The 22,088-nt window shown below is 35.0% G+C and overlaps 1 protein-coding gene across 2 annotated transcripts in view; it reads left to right on the plus strand.

Moving 5' to 3' along the window:
- Positions 1–4,008: 4,008 nt before the first annotated feature.
- The window catches only part of LOC110454031 (sodium/potassium/calcium exchanger 3-like), a 57,965-nt gene continuing 39,885 nt past the window's right edge, over positions 4,009–22,088 (plus strand). Inside the window, exons 1-2 of one of the 2 annotated variants that reach the window (XM_021503348.1) lie at positions 4,009–5,114; positions 5,676–5,696. In XM_021503348.1, coding sequence (XP_021359023.1) covers positions 4,883–5,114; positions 5,676–5,696 — 253 coding nt within the window. In that variant the 5' untranslated portion in view covers positions 4,009–4,882. The remainder of the gene's footprint in view (positions 5,115–5,675; positions 5,697–22,088) is intronic. The other variant, XM_021503351.1, reaches the window with a different exon arrangement.

Below are 22,088 nucleotides of genomic sequence, written 5' to 3' on the forward strand. Positions count from 1 at the left end.
ATAAAACGTAGAAGTGTTCCACACGCACGAGAAACATCAACACCGTCTCCTAGCTGCACGTTACTGAGGCTTCCAAGCTTCTCCCCGTTACCATTTTAGGCGCTTGTTTCCTCATAAATGTCTCAATTCGGTCTAAACTGCCAGGATAGATAATGGAACTTCCGGTCAGAATCTAGGTCTGGTCGGACCCAGCAGCCATAGCATACAGCTGGCACGCGATGATCGAGTGATCCTGGTTATCCAAGATGGCGCAGAGATGTCAAATGCTTCCGTCACGTGAGTGCTGATGTAGGCGTTGGGGCATCGCCAGAAATCGTTACTCCTATTGTAATCATTTGGATCCTTTACGTCCCTTTTCAGACATTTTTCTACATTATTTTACTTAGTGTGTTAATCTTTTATATATTATTTTTACGATTTCCCTAATGCAGCTTTCCAACTGCTTTATACGCTGTTTCCTTTCAGGTAAACCTTATTTAGCGTAAGATCTGACCTGGACAATCAATTATTACGCCAATGGTTGCTCCCGAAATAAAACTATCGATACAATTATTTCCGATGTCCAACATAAGTTGCTCCCGACCAGCAAGCAACTTCTATATTCCTATTCGGGGTGAAACAACAGTCAAACTTGTTCAGCCTCACAGCAGATCGGGGCGGGTAGTTTATCAATATATGCACACCTGCCGCAAACCCATCGTCTACAATGGAAATTAATAAAAAGATCATAAGACACGCTAATATCCGGTAGATTACTTAAAATGTCATTAATATGATCGGTTAGGTATACTCACCAGAGTTTCACGATTGTTCCTGAAGTTAAAGAAATTCATGCACTTACTTGTTTTGTTTGCGTTATACGTCCTTTTAACAGCTATGGTCATTTAAGGACGTGCCAGGTTTTGGTGTTGGAGGCAAGCTGGAGTTCCAAGAGAGAAACCACCGACCTACGGCCAGTACCTGGCACTGCATTGCTAGAGTTAAGGAAAACTTTATTAGATTAGCATCTTTCCTTAGCTCTTCCTTAACTTAAAGAACGACAGTGAAACTTGGACCATGTACTCTGTCCATCTACTCTGTTCATTTTGTGTCGTTACCTTGTGGGGAGTATTCGTGACCCTTGTGTGACCCAAACAGTTAATAAGGGGACACTCGTAACATGGCCTAAACTCTGGTTCAAATACTTCAAACCAAAATATATTTGAAAAACAAATATCGATTGTTTCCCGACAACACTATATATCATGAAAAAATATCATTTGATATGGTGCTCAACTTATCGACTGACCACTTTGGTATGTAAATCCTGATTCAGAAATACCGAGCACTTTACCAGGACATTCGTGGTCCCACTTTTGTACGTAAATCCTGATTAAGAAATACCGAGTACTTTACCAGGACATTTGTGGCACCACTTTTGTACGTAAATCCTGATTCAGAAATACCGAGTACTTTACCAGGACTTTCGTGGTACCTCTTTAGTATGTAAATCCTGATTCAGAAATATCGAGTACTTTACCAGAACATTTGTGGTACCACTTTGGTATGTAAATCCTGATTCAGAAATACCGAGTACTTTACCAGGACTTTCGTGGTACCACTTTAGCATGTAAATCGTGGCACCGTTAACATGCATAGCAACTTCAACGGTCTGTCCATAGATAAGGCTAATTGAAGTATGTCAAAGGATGCAAAATTAAAATACACTGTGATTTACGTTGAAAATCTTGTAATTTCTATTTAAATAACATAATTTATCATCAAACACGTAATTGTTTTTGAAACGTTGTGATCTACATTCAAAACTCTCTTTTGATATTCGAAATGTTCTTATTAATATTCGATAACTTGTAATTAACATGAGTAAATAATACGTATCTAATGGACAGTAAGGGAGAACAGGTTCAACACCATCAGGCGAGTAACGGAGTAACCTAGTATAGTGTGCTACATGATCCCTTTTATTACCTACATAGGTGTTAGGATATATGTGCGAGAGTATACATATGTACGTGATGGAGAGCGTAGATGTAACGCTTGTTAAGGGTCCGGATTGCCAACGGCTCAATTTTCTGTGTGGAATAACCTTATAGATTCGTAACATAAACAAGAATATAATCACACTGTATTCAAGGCAGACAGGTTTAGAAAAACGATAGTCACGTTGCGGTGATCAAACGTACTTGTTTCGATGTATTGGCATTGCGCAGTTTCCGGTTGCCAATCGTGACGCCCGACATTATTGACGTTTGAAAGACGTTGAAAAAAAGCCTGTAGCAGAAATACAGATATACAGAGAATACAGATGTGTCAATAAAACAGTGATTTGAACTCAAAATTGACCATACCAGGGCAAAAAATAAACACAGTAATGACCATACCAGGGCAAAATATGAACAAAGTAATGACCACACCAGGGCCAAATATAATCACAGTAATGACCATACCAGGGCAAAATATAAACACAATAATGACCATACCAGGGTAAAATATAAACACAGTAATGACCATACCAGGGCAAAATATAAACACAGTAATGACCATACCAGGGCAAAATATGAACACAGTATTTATTTACTCAGAGACCGTTGAAAGTCTAAAGTCTAATATATATATTTAATATAAGTCTATATTATAATTAAGTCTAAAGATATAAAGGATCTATAACGAAGGACAAGTGCTAGAGGTGTCGGGTCAAACGTTTTAATTACATTTAACTCAAAGACGAAATCGTCAGTGTTTAACAGAAGAACAGTCAACAGCAATGAGGAAGGTGACGTAACAGGGCCTTACAACGCTGACACCAACACGCTCTCAGATAGAATCAGATAGATGATGGAAAGTAAGTGTTGAAGATCTCATCAATGCACTACTTTTTTACAAGACCGACGCAGCATAGGAGGTTTTTTTCAGAAGCCGGCAGCCATTTTTGAAGAAGAAGACGAAGAAGAAGAAAGTGAAAGATCGCAAATGTTGGATTATGATCCCCAAACAGAAATGGAGTTCTATGGAATTGTAGAGCAGAACTGAAGGAGGACTGACAGTCTATCCAAGGTTATACTCATCAGCAAATTCAACAGCGATACAACATATAAACTATTATTGCTCATCACGCTTGCTAACCAAGATAAAAAAGACAATATTCCAAACAATATTGCATTAAAACCGTTTACATGATTAAAGGTGTAGTAAATGTAAAAAAAATGAGAAGAAAACTAAGGTAGGATGCATACAGAAAATCGTGTGAAATCTTCACATGGAAAGTTATGGGACAGGGGACATATCTGCTGTAAAACTAGAACCAATACAGACGCATCGAATATCTCTGGAAAAAAATTGCTGGGTATCAAAATATCATCCGGTTGTATTAAAATATTAACAGATATGTCATGTTGTGTCCGTCTGTCTCCCGGGCTCCATCCATCCATCCATAAAGACAACGAGACAAAAACAAATGACATATCTGTATACAAACCGGGTGATATTTTGACAAGAATAATTTGTTATTACATAGAAAAGAACGAAAGTAAATAGGAGCTGTCGATCATAGAGAAACAGCAGGAAAATGGTCGGCAGAATATTGGTTTACTCGGACAGAGCTATATATAGGAAAGTAAGTAGTTCGCTCGTGCAGGGCCAGACACGAGAAATAGATCTACCAAATGAAAAACCAATTTCTCCAGTACAGACGCATATCGATTTATAATCATCTTGAAGGTAAAACAAATCTTGTACCGGAAGTAAGGCTAATTTACGTACGGGAAAATTACTTATCACGCAATACACATAACGAGATTTTAAGGACGAGAAGTATATTCAGATTTAATTCATGCACTTAGTGGTACGTCACTTAAATATATAAACATAAAACATAATGTATCAACTGTTGAAAGATATGAAAAGATAACTAAGATTTTGACTTGTTATCAATGGCAAACAAAGGTAGACAACATATACGTATTGTGTGTGTGACGCGACCTTCGAGAAGATTTTCAGCTGAAAGATTCAATGAGTCAATGCACAGACGGCTTCTTGTCTCACGAAAGTGACTGAGTCTGTGATATTCTTCATTACGTGTACAATTAATTGCCATGAGTACAAGCCTTATCCACCGTTTTACCTCCTGCACCGCTCGAAAAACAATATTGAATATAGTAAATATTTGATAAGAATGGACCGTGATAGGATTCTAACTCTATCTCGACTGGAATCTACCTGTAAACCTTAAACCCAGCCAGCACCCATGATCGATCTGTTTGGAGATATCGACAGCTAGCATCACTCCAATGCCATACTCAGAAACGGTAGGCGTCTCACCAAAGCCGAACATTGGTTCAGCTGATGCTGACGACGTCTGTGTTGGTAGATGTGACAGCAACAATCATGGAAGTATGTGAATGAATATTCAAGTTATATGAGAGGATTCATTGGACGGAAAGTGTAGGACAGGATGTATGATACTGTTAACTCTGTATACCTAGCCTATAACATGTGTTTATCACGTACGGACTAGCTATACACCTACATTACTGTCAGTGTATGTACGCTCGTTATCAGATGGGTTTATCACATGACCTTAAGTGTCATTCTCTCATTATAGTCCCGTGGTACATATATTGATAAGTGAGATTAAACTATAATTCATTTGTACATGCCCTAGTTGTTGACCGACCTATCAGATTGATAATTTTTTTAAGAGTGGTATTACTATTTTAACCGTTAATCGTTTTCTAAAATTTTCAAAAGTGTGACATTGAAATTTTTATCAGCGTTATACAACGACAATATCAGTGGTCATTCGTAGCGGGCTGATCACCATGTGAAGTAGGGTCAGAGGACTAAATCGAAAGGACAAAGAATTGGTGTCTGTTCACGTTATACAATGGATATCGACCTGGATGAGAAAACTCCGACAAGATGTCGTTCCAAAAAATATATGTTTTACAAAGCCAGGAGAAAGAGAAAGTGGCAAGTTTTGGGGTTGTTGTTGATGGCCTATGTCGGTTTTCTGGCTTTAGCTTTGGTCCGGAAAGCCGTTTATTATGGCGAGTCCAGCATGCCGAGTCAATTATCGGAACCCGAAAGATACAAAAGGGATTTAACAGAAGAAAATGGTGAGTTATGTCTAATTTCTCGTTCGTCATGCTAATTCTAATGATGTTTCTATTGAAAGGAAATGGTAAGCTATGAATACAATAAACACTGTATGATAAATATTGGGGGAAGGGTAGAATGACGAATTACAATTTAATTGTATAAACTATATTGATAAGTAATTGTATACCACGAACGCATTTATATTGGCACTATCTGTATTGTTGGTAGGTAGAATGTATTTTACTCCTTACGAATTTGTTGTCGGTAGGCTACGAGTACAGTTTACTCCGTGTGAACTATATATCGATAAGTCAGGTTAGACCACCACAACATTTTGACTTTGAATGACTCTATTGATGGTAGGACAGAATTATTTTACTCTCGATGAATTGTTTGATGGTAAGATATGAATACACTTGACAGTGTATGATATATGTTGACAACTAAAGGTGAGATATGGATACATTTTATTATATAGGATCTATACGGACAGCAGATGTTAAGATATAAATACACTTGACAGTGTATGATATATGTTGACAACTAAAGGTGGGATATGGATACATTTTATTATATAGGATCTATACAGACAGCAGATGGTAAGATATGAATACATTTGATTTGGTAGGGCCTACATTGATTCTGTATAACCGAAATGACAACTGATGGTAGGATATAAATACAATTTATTCTGTAGGACCTATGTTTAATGTCCTATGGTGAAGGTATACCACTATAACTAATGCAGAGAGGGGTTGGGTAATCACATGCAGAACACAGGAGTATAATCATTTCAGCCATATTCCATATTCACATGAATTGTGTGATCTACCGGGATTAGCCTTTGCTGGGCGAATGCAAGAAATCAATGTTATTTATGAACGTTTTTGTTGTTATCATGAGTTTTGTGATTTCAATACTTGGTATAAAAACCTCAGTTTTGCCAGACTGACTCTTTTATCAAACATGAAACCAATAATACATATAATGTATTACACATAAGGTTGGGATAGGCAAAGTGGATCACCAAACCATCCTTCACCATCAGGTAAAAGTCGGGTAAACTTTGTGTAAACTAATTAAGCACCCAGGGATCACGATATATATATATATATATATAGAACACTCTGACGTCACCGATGAGCGTATTCATGTTTAATGAGAAAACGTCAGTGCCTTAAACTGATCAAGGCATATATTTTGCAATATATATTAAAATCTAAATGAACAAATCTTTTCCAACATCACAGCTTTGTAATAGAATGTGTTTTGTCGTCTATATCTTCATGTGTAGCTAGAGATATAAGCCTATAGCCAGAGTTTATCTCTATTGTCCACAACATAAGTTATAATCCTCGCTTGCGCAGTTTATTGCAACGTCAACAAATAACTAATTTGTGAGTTTGAAAGACCTGTTAGCTAGTTAATAATCATCTGCAGAAAAATGAAAAAGAAAGAAAGAAAAAAAAACCCAAAAAACAAAAAAAAAAAAACAAGATCAACTCACACACAAAGTTGCATGGCTTTGCATAAGAGTAAATTATTCTAATTGTGAAAAAAAGAACTGTTTAATTAATTATTTTGTCACAAGCGACTCGATGTGGGTACTGATCCTATTACGGTCCTCCCTACTCAGTAACAATGTAACATCTGGATGATAACAAATGGGACAGTAAATATTGATAATTGATAAATATAAATAAAGAATGATAATACATTATATTAGTACATAATGCACGAGACAGAAAATACAGATAAGATATAGTTCAGTACATAATCATACATAACACTAATACATCGATATACATCACCGTAATAAAATTGGAATCATAACGACACTATACTTATGTAGTGCACTGTCACAATACATAATACTGATACATAGAGATAACGCTCACTGACAACAGATACTAAAAATATATAATACGTAATGTAGTGCACTGTCACAATACATAATACTGATACATAGAGATAACGCTCACTGACAACAGATACTAAAAATATATAACACGTAATGTAGTGCACTGTCACAATACATAATACTGATACATAGAGATAACGCTCACTGACAACAGATACTAAAAATATATAACACGTAATGTAGTGCACTGTCACAATACATAATACTGATACATAGAGATAACGCTCACTGACAACAGATACTAAAAATATATAACACGTAATGTAGTGCACTGTCACAATACATAATACTGATACATAGAGATAACGCTCACTGACAACAGATACTAAAAATATATAACACGTAATGTAGTGCACTGTCACAATACATAATACTGATACATAGAGATAACGCTCACTGACAACAGATACTAAAAATATATAACACGTAATGTAGTGCACTGTCACAATACATAATACTGATACATAGAGATAACGCTCACTGACAACAGATACTAAAAATATATAACACGTAATGTAGTGCACTGTCACAATACATAATACTGATACATAGAGATAACGCTCACTGACAACAGATACTAAAAATATATAACACGTAATGTAGTGCACTGTCACAATACATAATACTGATACATAGAGATAACGCTCACTGACAACAGATACTAAAAATATATAACACGTAATGTAGTGCACTGTCACAATACATAATACTGATACATAGAGATAACGCTCACTGACAACAGATACTAAAAATATATAACACGTAATGTAGTGCACTGTCACAATACATAATACTGATACATAGAGATAACGCTCACTGACAACAGATACTAAAAATATATAACACGTAATGTAGTGCACTGTCACAATACATAATACTGATACATAGAGATAACGCTCACTGACAACAGATACTAAAAATATATAACACGTAATGTAGTGCACTGTCACAATACATAATACTGATACATAGAGATAACGCTCACTGACAACAGATACTAAAAATATATAACACGTAATGTAGTGCACTGTCACAATACATAATACTGATACATAGAGATAACGCTCACTGACAACAGATACTAAAAATATATAACACGTAATGTAGTGCACTGTCACAATACATAATACTGATACATAGAGATAACGCTCACTGACAACAGATACTAAAAATATATAACACGTAATGTAGTGCACTGTCACAATACATAATACTGATACATAGAGATAACGCTCACTGACAACAGATACTAAAAATATATAACACGTAATGTAGTGCACTGTCACAATACATAATACTGATACATAGAGATAACGCTCACTGACAACAGATACTAAAAATATATAACACGTAATGTAGTGCACTGTCACAATACATAATACTGATACATAGAGATAACGCTCACTGACAACAGATACTAAAAATATATAACACGTAATGTAGTGCACTGTCACAATACATAATACTGATACATAGAGATAACGCTCACTGACAACAGATACTAAAAATATATAACACGTAATGTAGTGCACTGTCACAATACATAATACTGATACATAGAGATAACGCTCACTGACAACAGATACTAAAAATATATAACACGTAATGTAGTGCACTGTCACAATACATAATACTGATACATAGAGATAACGCTCACTGACAACAGATACTAAAAATATATAACACGTAATGTAGTGCACTGTCACAATACATAATACTGATACATAGAGATAACGCTCACTGACAACAGATACTAAAAATATATAACACGTAATGTAGTGCACTGTCACAATACATAATACTGATACATAGAGATAACGCTCACTGACAACAGATACTAAAAATATATAACACGTAATGTAGTGCACTGTCACAATACATAATACTGATACATAGAGATAACGCTCACTGACAACAGATACTAAAAATATATAACACGTAATGTAGTGCACTGTCACAATACATAATACTGATACATAGAGATAACGCTCACTGACAACAGATACTAAAAATATATAACACGTAATGTAGTGCACTGTCACAATACATAATACTGATACATAGAGATAACGCTCACTGACAACAGATACTAAAAATATATAACACGTAATGTAGTGCACTGTCACAATACATAATACTGATACATAGAGATAACGCTCACTGACAACAGATACTAAAAATATATAACACGTAATGTAGTGCACTGTCACAATACATAATACTGATACATAGAGATAACGCTCACTGACAACAGATACTAAAAATATATAACACGTAATGTAGTGCACTGTCACAATACATAATACTGATACATAGAGATAACGCTCACTGACAACAGATACTAAAAATATATAACACGTAATGTAGTGCACTGTCACAATACATAATACTGATACATAGAGATAACGCTCACTGACAACAGATACTAAAAATATATAACACGTAATGTAGTGCACTGTCACAATACATAATACTGATACATAGAGATAACGCTCACTGACAACAGATACTAAAAATATATAACACGTAATGTAGTGCACTGTCACAATACATAATACTGATACATAGAGATAACGCTCACTGACAACAGATACTAAAAATATATAACACGTAATGTAGTGCACTGTCACAATACATAATACTGATACATAGAGATAACGCTCACTGACAACAGATACTAAAAATATATAACACGTAATGTAGTGCACTGTCACAATACATAATACTGATACATAGAGATAACGCTCACTGACAACAGATACTAAAAATATATAACACGTAATGTAGTGCACTGTCACAATACATAATACTGATACATAGAGATAACGCTCACTGACAACAGATACTAAAAATATATAACACGTAATGTAGTGCACTGTCACAATACATAATACTGATACATAGAGATAACGCTCACTGACAACAGATACTAAAAATATATAACACGTAATGTAGTGCACTGTCACAATACATAATACTGATACATAGAGATAACGCTCAATGACAACAGATACTAAAAATATATAACACTTAATGTAGTGGACTGTCACAATACATAATACTGATACATAGAGATAACGCTCACTGACAACAGATACTAAAAATATATAACACGTAATGTAGTGCACTGTCACAATACATAATACTGATACATAGAGATAACGCTCACTGACAACAGATACTAAAAATATATAACACGTAATGTAGTGCACTGTCACAATACATAATACTGATACATAGAGATAACGCTCACTGACAACAGATACTAAAAATATATAACACGTAATGTAGTGCACTGTCACAATACATAATACTGATACATAGAGATAACGCTCACTGACAACAGATACTAAAAATATATAACACGTAATGTAGTGCACTGTCACAATACATAATACTGATACATAGAGATAACGCTCACTGACAACAGATACTAAAAATATATAACACGTAATGTAGTGCACTGTCACAATACATAATACTGATACATAGAGATAACGCTCACTGACAACAGATACTAAAAATATATAACACGTAATGTAGTGCACTGTCACAATACATAATACTGATACATAGAGATAACGCTCACTGACAACAGATACTAAAAATATATAACACGTAATGTAGTGCACTGTCACAATACATAATACTGATACATAGAGATAACGCTCACTGACAACAGATACTAAAAATATATAACACGTAATGTAGTGCACTGTCACAATACATAATACTGATACATAGAGATAACGCTCACTGACAACAGATACTAAAAATATATAACACGTAATGTAGTGCACTGTCACAATACATAATACTGATACATAGAGATAACGCTCACTGACAACAGATACTAAAAATATATAACACGTAATGTAGTGCACTGTCACAATACATAATACTGATACATAGAGATAACGCTCACTGACAACAGATACTAAAAATATATAACACGTAATGTAGTGCACTGTCACAATACATAATACTGATACATAGAGATAACGCTCACTGACAACAGATACTAAAAATATATAACACGTAATGTAGTGCACTGTCACAATACATAATACTGATACATAGAGATAACGCTCACTGACAACAGATACTAAAAATATATAACACGTAATGTAGTGCACTGTCACAATACATAATACTGATACATAGAGATAACGCTCACTGACAACAGATACTAAAAATATATAACACGTAATGTAGTGCACTGTCACAATACATAATACTGATACATAGAGATAACGCTCACTGACAACAGATACTAAAAATATATAACACGTAATGTAGTGCACTGTCACAATACATAATACTGATACATAGAGATAACGCTCACTGACAACAGATACTAAAAATATATAACACGTAATGTAGTGCACTGTCACAATACATAATACTGATACATAGAGATAACGCTCACTGACAACAGATACTAAAAATATATAACACGTAATGTAGTGCACTGTCACAATACATAATACTGATACATAGAGATAACGCTCACTGACAACAGATACTAAAAATATATAACACGTAATGTAGTGCACTGTCACAATACATAATACTGATACATAGAGATAACGCTCACTGACAACAGATACTAAAAATATATAACACGTAATGTAGTGCACTGTCACAATACATAATACTGATACATAGAGATAACGCTCACTGACAACAGATACTAAAAATATATAACACGTAATGTAGTGCACTGTCACAATACATAATACAGATATATATAGAGATAACGCTCACTGACAACAGATACTAAAAATAACACGTAATGTTAAACAGATTTAGTATTCACAGACGAAGTGCTTATGACAATGCATATTCATGGGAAGTTATGATTAAATTTACTGTAATTAAGGATTAACTTGAATATATTTTTCATGTTATGGAGATATAACACAAAAAAACCCGGAGTGTACTCTAAATAAACCGCGAAGCGGTGTATGATGAGAGTACATTCCGGTTTTTTGTGTTATAGCTCCTTAACATAAAAAAATATTAAAGTTAATCCTTATAATTTAATCTGTTATACGCAATCCCTGTGGAAATCCACTTCTATTGATGGACTCTTTTCTCTTAGAAATTATTACGCTGCTGTATCAGCAATCAAAAGCGACGTTACAAACGGCGACGTCATTTTGTTACGTTATGGGCTGATAACATAAAAATTTAAGCCAATGAAAATGCTTGTTACAAGCAAGATTAAATTATTACACAATAACAGTATATTTGTTGAGTGAATATGTGGTTAAAAGAACATGACAGGGCGATATTAACCGAGGCGAGGTCGAAGTCAATATACATTTTTCAGCTTTATAAATCACATATTCACCGAAATAAAAGTCCTGAACTGTTATATTAGATATAAAAGTATAATGTTTTATCCTTACAAAAAATTGGAGAGTAAGTTAATCTTTAAAAGTACTGCGCATGCGTTCGGTATAGAGCATTGTAAAGCTACCACAGAAGTGGTTATATAACGAGAATATTGAACCGATTTTCTTTAAAGTAGAAACACCGAGTCAATACAATATATATTAAATCAAAGACCTTTCACGTGATTTTGATTCAACCAATGAGGATTTCGGGAAAAAATGTGACATCTAACTACAGTGCATGATACCAATATATATATATAGGGGAGGGGGGGGGGGGGGGTTGACGTTTCCTTATACGCCTGTCCAGCTCATCCCACAGATGCTCAATGGGAGACATGTCGGGGCTATATGGGGGCCATTCCGGAGGCTGAACGTTGTTTGCTGTGAGAAAATCACGACAGACTCTCGCAACATGCGTTCGAGCATTGTCTTGCTGGAAAATTAGGTTATGACGTCTGAGAAGTGGAAGGACATGTGGTTGGAGGATCTAGTCTCTGTATCGAACGGCATTGAGGTATTGATCCAGGACCACTAAGGGAGATTTTACTCCATGGGAGATGCCTCCCCAAACCATTACAGAAGCCCCACCGAATCTATCGTCTGCGATATACCTTTTTTCTTCCGTCTGAGCGATATAGACAGAAACCTATTCGGGCCATGTCTGCGCATCCAGTCAAGACGCACTTGCCGCCTCCGTGGTGTCAGAGGTGGCCCGACATAAGGTCGGCGACGACCATCAATCAACATCGCAATTGCTCTACCCCTCTGAATTTGCGTTAAGCGTGGCATCTCAGTCAATGGCGAAATCAAAATGTGGACAATTAATGTGGCTGAAGTTAGAGTATCCGTTGAGATTATTTGTTTGAAATACTCCGGCTTGGCTTGATCACGCGGCGTGATTTGGACTAAAGAAGCTCACAATGTCACACAATGAGATCGTCACGCTTGGCTGATTTTAGGGTAAATTGTTGAGAAGGGAGATCGTTCTTGATGTAATACCTGACCAAATATTCCATAATTTCCTTACTGCTAACGTGTACTGCAGGGGGAACTTTGTGCGTTTCCTTTTTTGTTCAGTATATAAGAACGATCTAATATCAATATTCGCTCTTAGGACCTGATCCTCATTTGTCAGAAGAAATCTACCAGTGACGTAATTTAAAGGTACCGACAACATTGACTTCAATGTAAATAACAGTGTCTAAGAATCAGTGAGAAGAGGACAATAGAATAGAAAATCTGAGAAATATGTAAAGAGTATGTGTAATTGGTATCATACTTACAGTAACGTAATACTGTTTTACCGTATGTATCATACTTACAGTAACGTAATACTGTTTTACCGTATGTATCATACTTACAGTAACGTAATACTGTTTTACCGTATGTATCATACTTACAGAAACGTAATACTGTTTTACCGTATGTATCATACTTACAGTAACGTAATACTGTTTTACCGTATGTATCATACTTACAGTAACGTATTAGCGTTTACCGTATGTATCATACTTACATTAATGTAATACTGTTTTTACCGTATGTAACAGACTTACAGTAACGTAAAACTATTTTACCGTATGTATCATACTTACATTAATGTAATACTGTTTTTACCGTATGTAACAGACTTACAGTAACGTAAACCTATTTTACCGTATGTATCATACTTACAGGAACCTAATACTGTTTTACCGTATGTATCATCATTACAGTAACGTAATACTGTTTTGCCGTATGTATCATACTTACAGTAACCTAATATTGTTTTACCGTATGTATCAAACTTACACTTACGTAATACTGTTTTACCGCATGTTTCATCCTTACAGTAACGTAATACTGTATTACCGTATGTATCATACTTACAGAAAAGTAATACTGTTTTACCATATTTATCATACTTACAGTAACGTATTTCTGTTTTACCGTATGTATAATACTTACAGTAACCTAATACTGTTTTACCGCATGTATCATACTTACAGTAACGTATACTTACAGTAACGTATTAGCGTTTACCGTATGTATCATACTTACAGCAACGTACTACTGTTTTACCGTATGTATCATCCTTACAGTCACGTAATACTGTTTTACCGTATGTATCATACTTACAGTAACCTAATACTGTTTTACCGTATGTATCAAACTTACACTAACGTAATACTGTTTTACCGCATGTTTCATACTTACAGTAACGTAATACTGTTTTACCGCATGTATCATACTTACAGTAACGTAATACTGTTTTACCGTATGTATCGTACTTACAGTAACGTATTAGCGTTTACCGTATGCATCATACTTACAGTAACGTAATACTGTTTTACCGTATGTATCATACTTACAGTAACGTAATACTGTTTTACCGCATGTTTCATCCTTACAGTAACGTAATACTGTTTTACCGTTTGTATCATACTTACAGTAATGTAATGCTGTGCTACCGTATGTATCATACTTACAGTAACGTATTACTGTTTTACCGTATGTATCATACTTACAGAAAGGTAATACTGTTTTACCGTATGTATCATACTTACAGTAACGTACTATTGTTTTACCGTATGTATCATATTAACAGCAACGTAATACTGTTTTACCGTATGTATCATCCTTACAGTAACGTAATACTGTTTTACCGCATGTATCATACTTCCAGTAACGTAATACTGTTTTACCGTATGTATCATCCTTACAGTAGCGTAATACTGTTTTACCGTATGTATCATCCTTACAGTAACGTATTACTGTTTACCGTATTATCATACTTACAGTAATGTAATACTGTTTTACCGTTTGTATCATACTTACAGTAATGTAATACTGTTTTACCGTATGTATCATACTTACAGTAACGTAATACTGTTTTACCGTATGTAACAGACTTACAGTAACGTAAAACTATTTTACCGTATGTATCATACTTACAGTAACGTAATACTGTTTTACCGTTTGTATCATACTTACAGTAACGTACTACTGTTTTACCGTAGGTATCATACTTACAGTAACGTATTACTGTTTTACCGTATGTATCATACTTACAGTAATGCAATACTGTTTTACCGTATGTATCATACTTACAGTAATGTAATACTGTTTTACAGTATGTATCATACTTACAGTAACGTAATACTGTTTTACCGTATTTATCATACTTACAGTAACGTAATACTGTTTTACCGTATTTATCATACTCACAGTAACGTAATACTGTTTTACCGTTTGGATCATACTTACAGTAACGTACTATTGTTTTACCGTTTGTATCAATGTATCATACTTACAGAAAAGTAATACTGTTTTACCGTATGTAACAGACTTACAGTAACGTAAAACTATTTTACCGTATGTATCATACTTACAGAAACGTAATACTGTTTTACCGTATTTATCATACTCACAGTAACGTAATACTGTTTTACCGTATGTATCATTGTTAAGAGTGAAATAATGATCGGAAAGTCAAGTGGTAAATTAATTGCCGTTTCAGTTATCTTTCAATTATAGGCTGTCTTGTTACCCAGGGCAGGGAGATATAAATTGTACAGCTGTCAGGGCACCTGGCTTGGTGGCCGTTTACATATGTCAGATAAGCTTAATTGATGACCTCTACGGACAAAAGGAGGCACAACTTATTTCACGCCTATTTTCATCTGGTTATTGTTTAGTTAATTAATTGTCATGTAAAGGTATATTGAGAGTATCCTGTATGTAACAAGGCAGTTCCATTGTAAGCCTCTGAGCTAGGCACACGTCTATGCTTACCTTCAAGTCTAATACAAAATAGTACCATACGATTGGAGTTTATTGTTTGTACTACAGTATCCGGGAATCTGAGGGTAACAATCATACTTACAGTAACGTAATACTGTTTTACCGTTTGTATCATACTTACAGTAACGTAATACTGTTTTACCGTATGTATCATACTTACAGTAACGTATTACTGTTTTACCGTATGTATCATACTTACAGTAATGTAATACTGTTTTACCGTATGTATCATACTTACAGAAAAGTAATACTGTTTTACCGTATTTATCATACTTACAGTAACGTAATACTGTTTTACCGTATGTATCATACTTACAGTAACGTATTACTGTTTTACCGTATGTATCATACTTACAGTAATGTAATACTGTTTTACCGTATGTATCATACTTACAGAAAAGTAATACTGTTTTACCGTATTTATCATACTTACAGTAACGTAATACTGTTTTACCGTATGTATCATACTTACAGTAACGTAATATTGTTTTACCGTATGTATCATACTCACAGTAACGTAATACTTTTTTACCGTACAATTAAGTCAAAACAGACTGACCATGTATGTTCTTACATTTTATACATTTATTCCATTTCTTACTTGTGACGTAGAGCAGTTAAGACGATCATAGGTACTAGCTATATGTTCTGATACATTATATTACACACATACTATATCAACAAATATTGATCGTTTCTCTTCTTTCTAAACATCTTACTTTTTCCTAACGTCTCCCTTGACAATGCCTCACTTTTAGCCTTTAGTTGAGCGTTCGCCCCTGTGAGCAAGGCTTTAGGTTCTGTCCCCTGGCCGAGACATTCCAGAGTCTGTAAAAATGGTAGTTTCTACTCATGCGTAAGGAGACAAACACGAACATATCGCAGACCCCCAAAACACACACACACATACACTACACGCATGCATCTTGAACACAGGAGAGGCCGTCCTCAAATGACCATAGCTGTTGATAGGACGTAAAACAATACTAAACCAAACAAAGCCAAACCAAACGTATCAACTTCTAGTACTTGAGTACCCGAACCACAATTGGCGTCATTTTAACGATAAGGAAATCAGTGCAGCTGTATTTCTGAGCAATCTCATTAAGAAGCACTTATTCATTTTATCAATAACTCGTTGAAAAAATGTTCCAGTGCCTCTCCGGATAGACTCCTTATCTGATTGAGTACCAAAATGGAGATGCGCCCTATTATTTACCCACAACTTCTCATCCAACACGATTTCTTAACTAACAGGAGTTTTCACCTAAGGTAAAAAGCGTGCCAGAATAACCACAATAGAAACACGTCAGAGCAATATGAACCCCTTAATAACAGAGGCATAATCATGCGCGCCAAAGCGTGACATTCCCTGCCTCCTCTAAAAGAAGTTCCGGTGTGCAAAGACGGGTAGTGCAGGAAAATCAAACTATATAAATAATATGCAAAAAATGTGTAAACATGACCGCGCGTCAAGTGTGTTTATAAATCTAAATATATTCAAACCGTTCAACATTGACTTCAGTGTAATTACATGTCACCGGCCACTATTCCTACTCCTAATACATTCTCTCACCTCGGTGAGAAATATTGTTGTGAACGCGGGTATGATGTAAAACGCCTCCGCAGAAAGGACGAATACCGGTCTTGGTAGACTGGATATTTGACTTTCTCGATCCTATTTTATGCGAGTGGGATTTGATCGGTCAACAAGGTTTTATGAAACATAAAGTGTACAGACGGGTAGTCAAGCACCACACTATCTGGACTCAGGACACCCCATGACCGATGGATTCGGCCTCCTTATCTGAGACAATACCTCGATGATTGACGTTTCTATCTTTCTGACAGTCCTCTGTACAGTCTGTTATCATCAACTGTCGGTTTATTGTCCAATTGACCCCTCTGAAGTACAAACGAGTAAATGAAGATAAAAAATGGATCGTTAAAGTTTATGGTTCTCATTACCTCATGTATTCAGTTTTGTTGGTCATTCTTTTGGATTTTTTAAATCGAGGGAGGGTGTTGGTTGATATTCTATAACTAACAAAATATATGCGCATTCTACCGAATACAAATGTTGGTTTCTTCGTGTTTAAAAAGACATTTAGACAGTACCGAAGAAAAACGAAACAAAAAAATAATTAGAAATCAAAATCGATCAAGATATGAACAGAGAAAGATTGCCATGGAAACTCTAGAAACAAGTACAAGGAGAGGTAGACCAGGTACAATGTAGTCCAAAGAGATACACGCTTTAAGCAATAGGCGTGGTTTTCTTTTGCACTTGTCATGTAAAATATATGTGGATTAATTTACCACATGATCTTCATTCATCATCAGTTTTTTTTTTATCTATGACGTCATAATATTAGCCATGCTCAAATATGGTCACTTGCATATTTTTCCGGGTTTGACGGGAGTTGCAACGACGTTGACTTCGTGTTGTACAGAAACTTCCTGAACAACTGACATCCCCCGCCCCCAATTTTATATGTGGATTTATGATGGCTTTCCTGTTGAGGTATAGTGTCTCACAGATCGGATGCATTTTCATCTCTGATTTCTATTTTGGATCTTATTTATTGACGCATTGAAATGCATTTTCTACTTAAATTTAAGGTATCATGCACTTTAATACGGTAAAGATGATCTAGTAGTTGGGAAAGCTGTCAAAATACGACTAAATACACCTTAAACGGATAGCATACGATGTTTTAATGAATACCACGGATATTGCACAATAAACTGTTTTTTAGCTTCACTCTTTACGATAGTTTTAAGCGTTTGTACTCATTAATTATTAAAATGTCAAAGTCTGCCTAGCTAAGAAAAACTTTGCTACGCGAGGTTTCTAGAGTGTAATGAGAAATTATGGCAGGAAATTCTGACGATAAAAGGGTAGTGACATAAAGTGATGACTAAAAACGATTCTCCATCCATGCTGATTTTACCAGATAAAGCTCTCAGTGCTTAAAGGCTTCATTGGTTTAATGACATGGAAACGCGACATTTAATATCAGTGATATTTTTGATAAATATTAAATGAAACCCAATATACAAGTCATGGGATTGAAAAAGGTAATTCACAAGGAAAATATGTTTCTGCACACCTTCTTTTCAAAAATGAAATTGTACAACTTGGTCCAAAGTCATTTATGCCAATAGTTGTTAGCTTTGTGCTACAAAACACCCACAGAAAAATACCTAATTGTCTATTAAAGCGTAATTCGAACTTCGTTATTTACCTTTAACATACGTACATCACAATGTTTACCTTTAACATACGTACATCACAATGTTTACCTTTTTACATACGTACATCACAATGTTTACATTTTAACATACATACATCACAATGTTTACCTTTTAACATACGTACATCACAATGTTTACCTTTTAACATACGTACATCACACTGATTACCTTTAACCATACGTACATCACATTGTTTACTTTTAACATACGTACATCACAATGTTTACCTGTTAACATACGTACATCACAATGTTTACCTTTTTGCATACGTACATCACAATGTTTACATTTTAACATACATACATCACAATGTTTTCCTTTTAACATACGTACATCAAAATGTTTACCTTTAACATACGTACATCACAATGTTTTCCTTTTAACATACGTACATCAAAATGTTTACCTTTTAACATACGTACATCACATTGTTTACCTTTTACCATACGTACATCACAATGTTTACCTTTAACATACGTACATCAAAATGTTTACCTTTAACATACGTACATCACAATGTTTACGTTTTAACATACGTACATCACAATGTTTACCTGTTAACATACGTACATCACAATGTTTACCTTTAACATACGTACATCACAATGTTTACGTTTTAACATACGTACATCACAATGTTTACCTTTTTGCATACGTACATCACAATGTTTACATTTTAACATACATACATCACAATGTTCACCTTTTAACATACGTACATCACAATGTTTACCTGTTAACATACGTACATCACAATGTTTACCTTTTTACATACGTACATGACAATGTTTACATTTTAACATACATACATCACAATGTTTTCCTTTTAACATACGTACATCAAAATGTTTACCTTTAACATACGTACATCACAATGTTTTCCTTTAACATACGTACATCACAATGTTTACCTTTTTGCATACGTACATCACAATGTTTACATTTTAACATACGTACATCACACTGATTACCTTTCACCATACGTACATCACATTGTTTACTTTTAACATACGTACATCACAATGTTTACGTTTTAACATACGTACATCACAATGTTTACCTGTTAACATACGTACATCACAATGTTTACCTTTAACATACGTACATCAAAATGTTTACCTTTAACATACGTACATCACAATGTTTACCTTTTTGCATACGTACATCACAATGTTTACATTTTAACATACATAAATCACAATGTTTACCTTTTAACATACGTACATCACAATGTTTACCTTTAAACATACGTACATCACTATTTTTACCTTTAAGCAAACTTTCATGATTTTACACTGCAATTGATATGTATATTTATAGATATCTATTGATAAACGTCGCCGCAAGATTGCAGTATATCAAATACATATTAATATATATCACAACTAAATTATAGCTAATCTGAATACGGATTGATATATTACTATAGATTGATATGTATCACACCTTCGTTAAAGTATAACCTAATACATATTATATACCTAACAGCTAGATAACAGTATAACTAGATACACATTGATACATTTTACTCCAAGAGAACATCGTCACCAGGAATATATTGATCTACTTTATAACCAGATTTTAGTATATCTAGAACCACAACTAGCCGACAGTATAATTCGGTACAGATGAAGTAGACGACTAGATTGGAGTACATATGTAGGGCTGATTTACTAATGATACAGCCGGTGACTGGTGATACATCATAGGAAGGCCCGAGGTTATCCCGGGGTCATATGTCAGCGGAGAATACACGTATATTATCAGGGTACCATATGATGGCTGGTGCAACAGGCCATTTATTTCAACTCACACTTCATTGTTAAATGGAAATGTTTATTGATACTGAATTTTAACAAATAAGGATACATTATGTAGGACGTCTTATGGCTTGCATTGTAAGTTGTAGTTGTAATATGGCTACACCTTAATAGATGCTGGTTTGATGTGTAAGTGTTATCTAAGTTCTATCTAGTAACATTCATTATGCAGTCGCATTACGTGTTTATTATATCAACAGGCAGACTGTTGAATAAATTTGAGTTATACACCACACATGGTATATCACCTTCCGTAGTTTTGATTGGTGGAGAAGATTTTTTTCACGCATTTTGTGCCGCGTGCTGTTTTGTGTACGTCGTCTGCTGTCAACATCCGGAAAATGTTGGTGACTTTTGTGAGGTTATGCGACGGGAAAAGGGGTTATTAAGGCAATACCAAAAGAAGATGATGCTTAAAAATGTAATCGCTAGTTTCAGGCAAAATTGCTACAGACGCTCGATATCGTTTCGACGGCCATACCGTCGCGTGTCCAGGTCCTGAAACCCAGAGACGTAATATATATGTCTCTGTGAAACCCAGAGACGTAATATATATGTCTCTGTGAAACCCAAACAAGATCTGTAACAGTGTCGGAAAATATATCGTGCTCCCCATGTCCCGTTATCATTATTTGGAGGGACTGTCTATGGCGGAACTCCCACTATAGATATTGACAGCGATTAGTTCGTCTTCATCACTTGGCGGGAGGCAGACTTCGTACGATATGCTTACGCGCATATAGTCCGTTGTTGAATTTATATTTATTAATACAATATTGCATACTCTCAATATTTAAAGTCGTTCAT

The sequence above is a fragment of the Mizuhopecten yessoensis genome, unplaced genomic scaffold (genome assembly GCF_002113885.1).
Source record: "Mizuhopecten yessoensis strain PY_sf001 unplaced genomic scaffold, ASM211388v2 scaffold7635, whole genome shotgun sequence".
Lineage (NCBI taxonomy): Eukaryota > Metazoa > Mollusca > Bivalvia > Pectinida > Pectinidae > Mizuhopecten > Mizuhopecten yessoensis.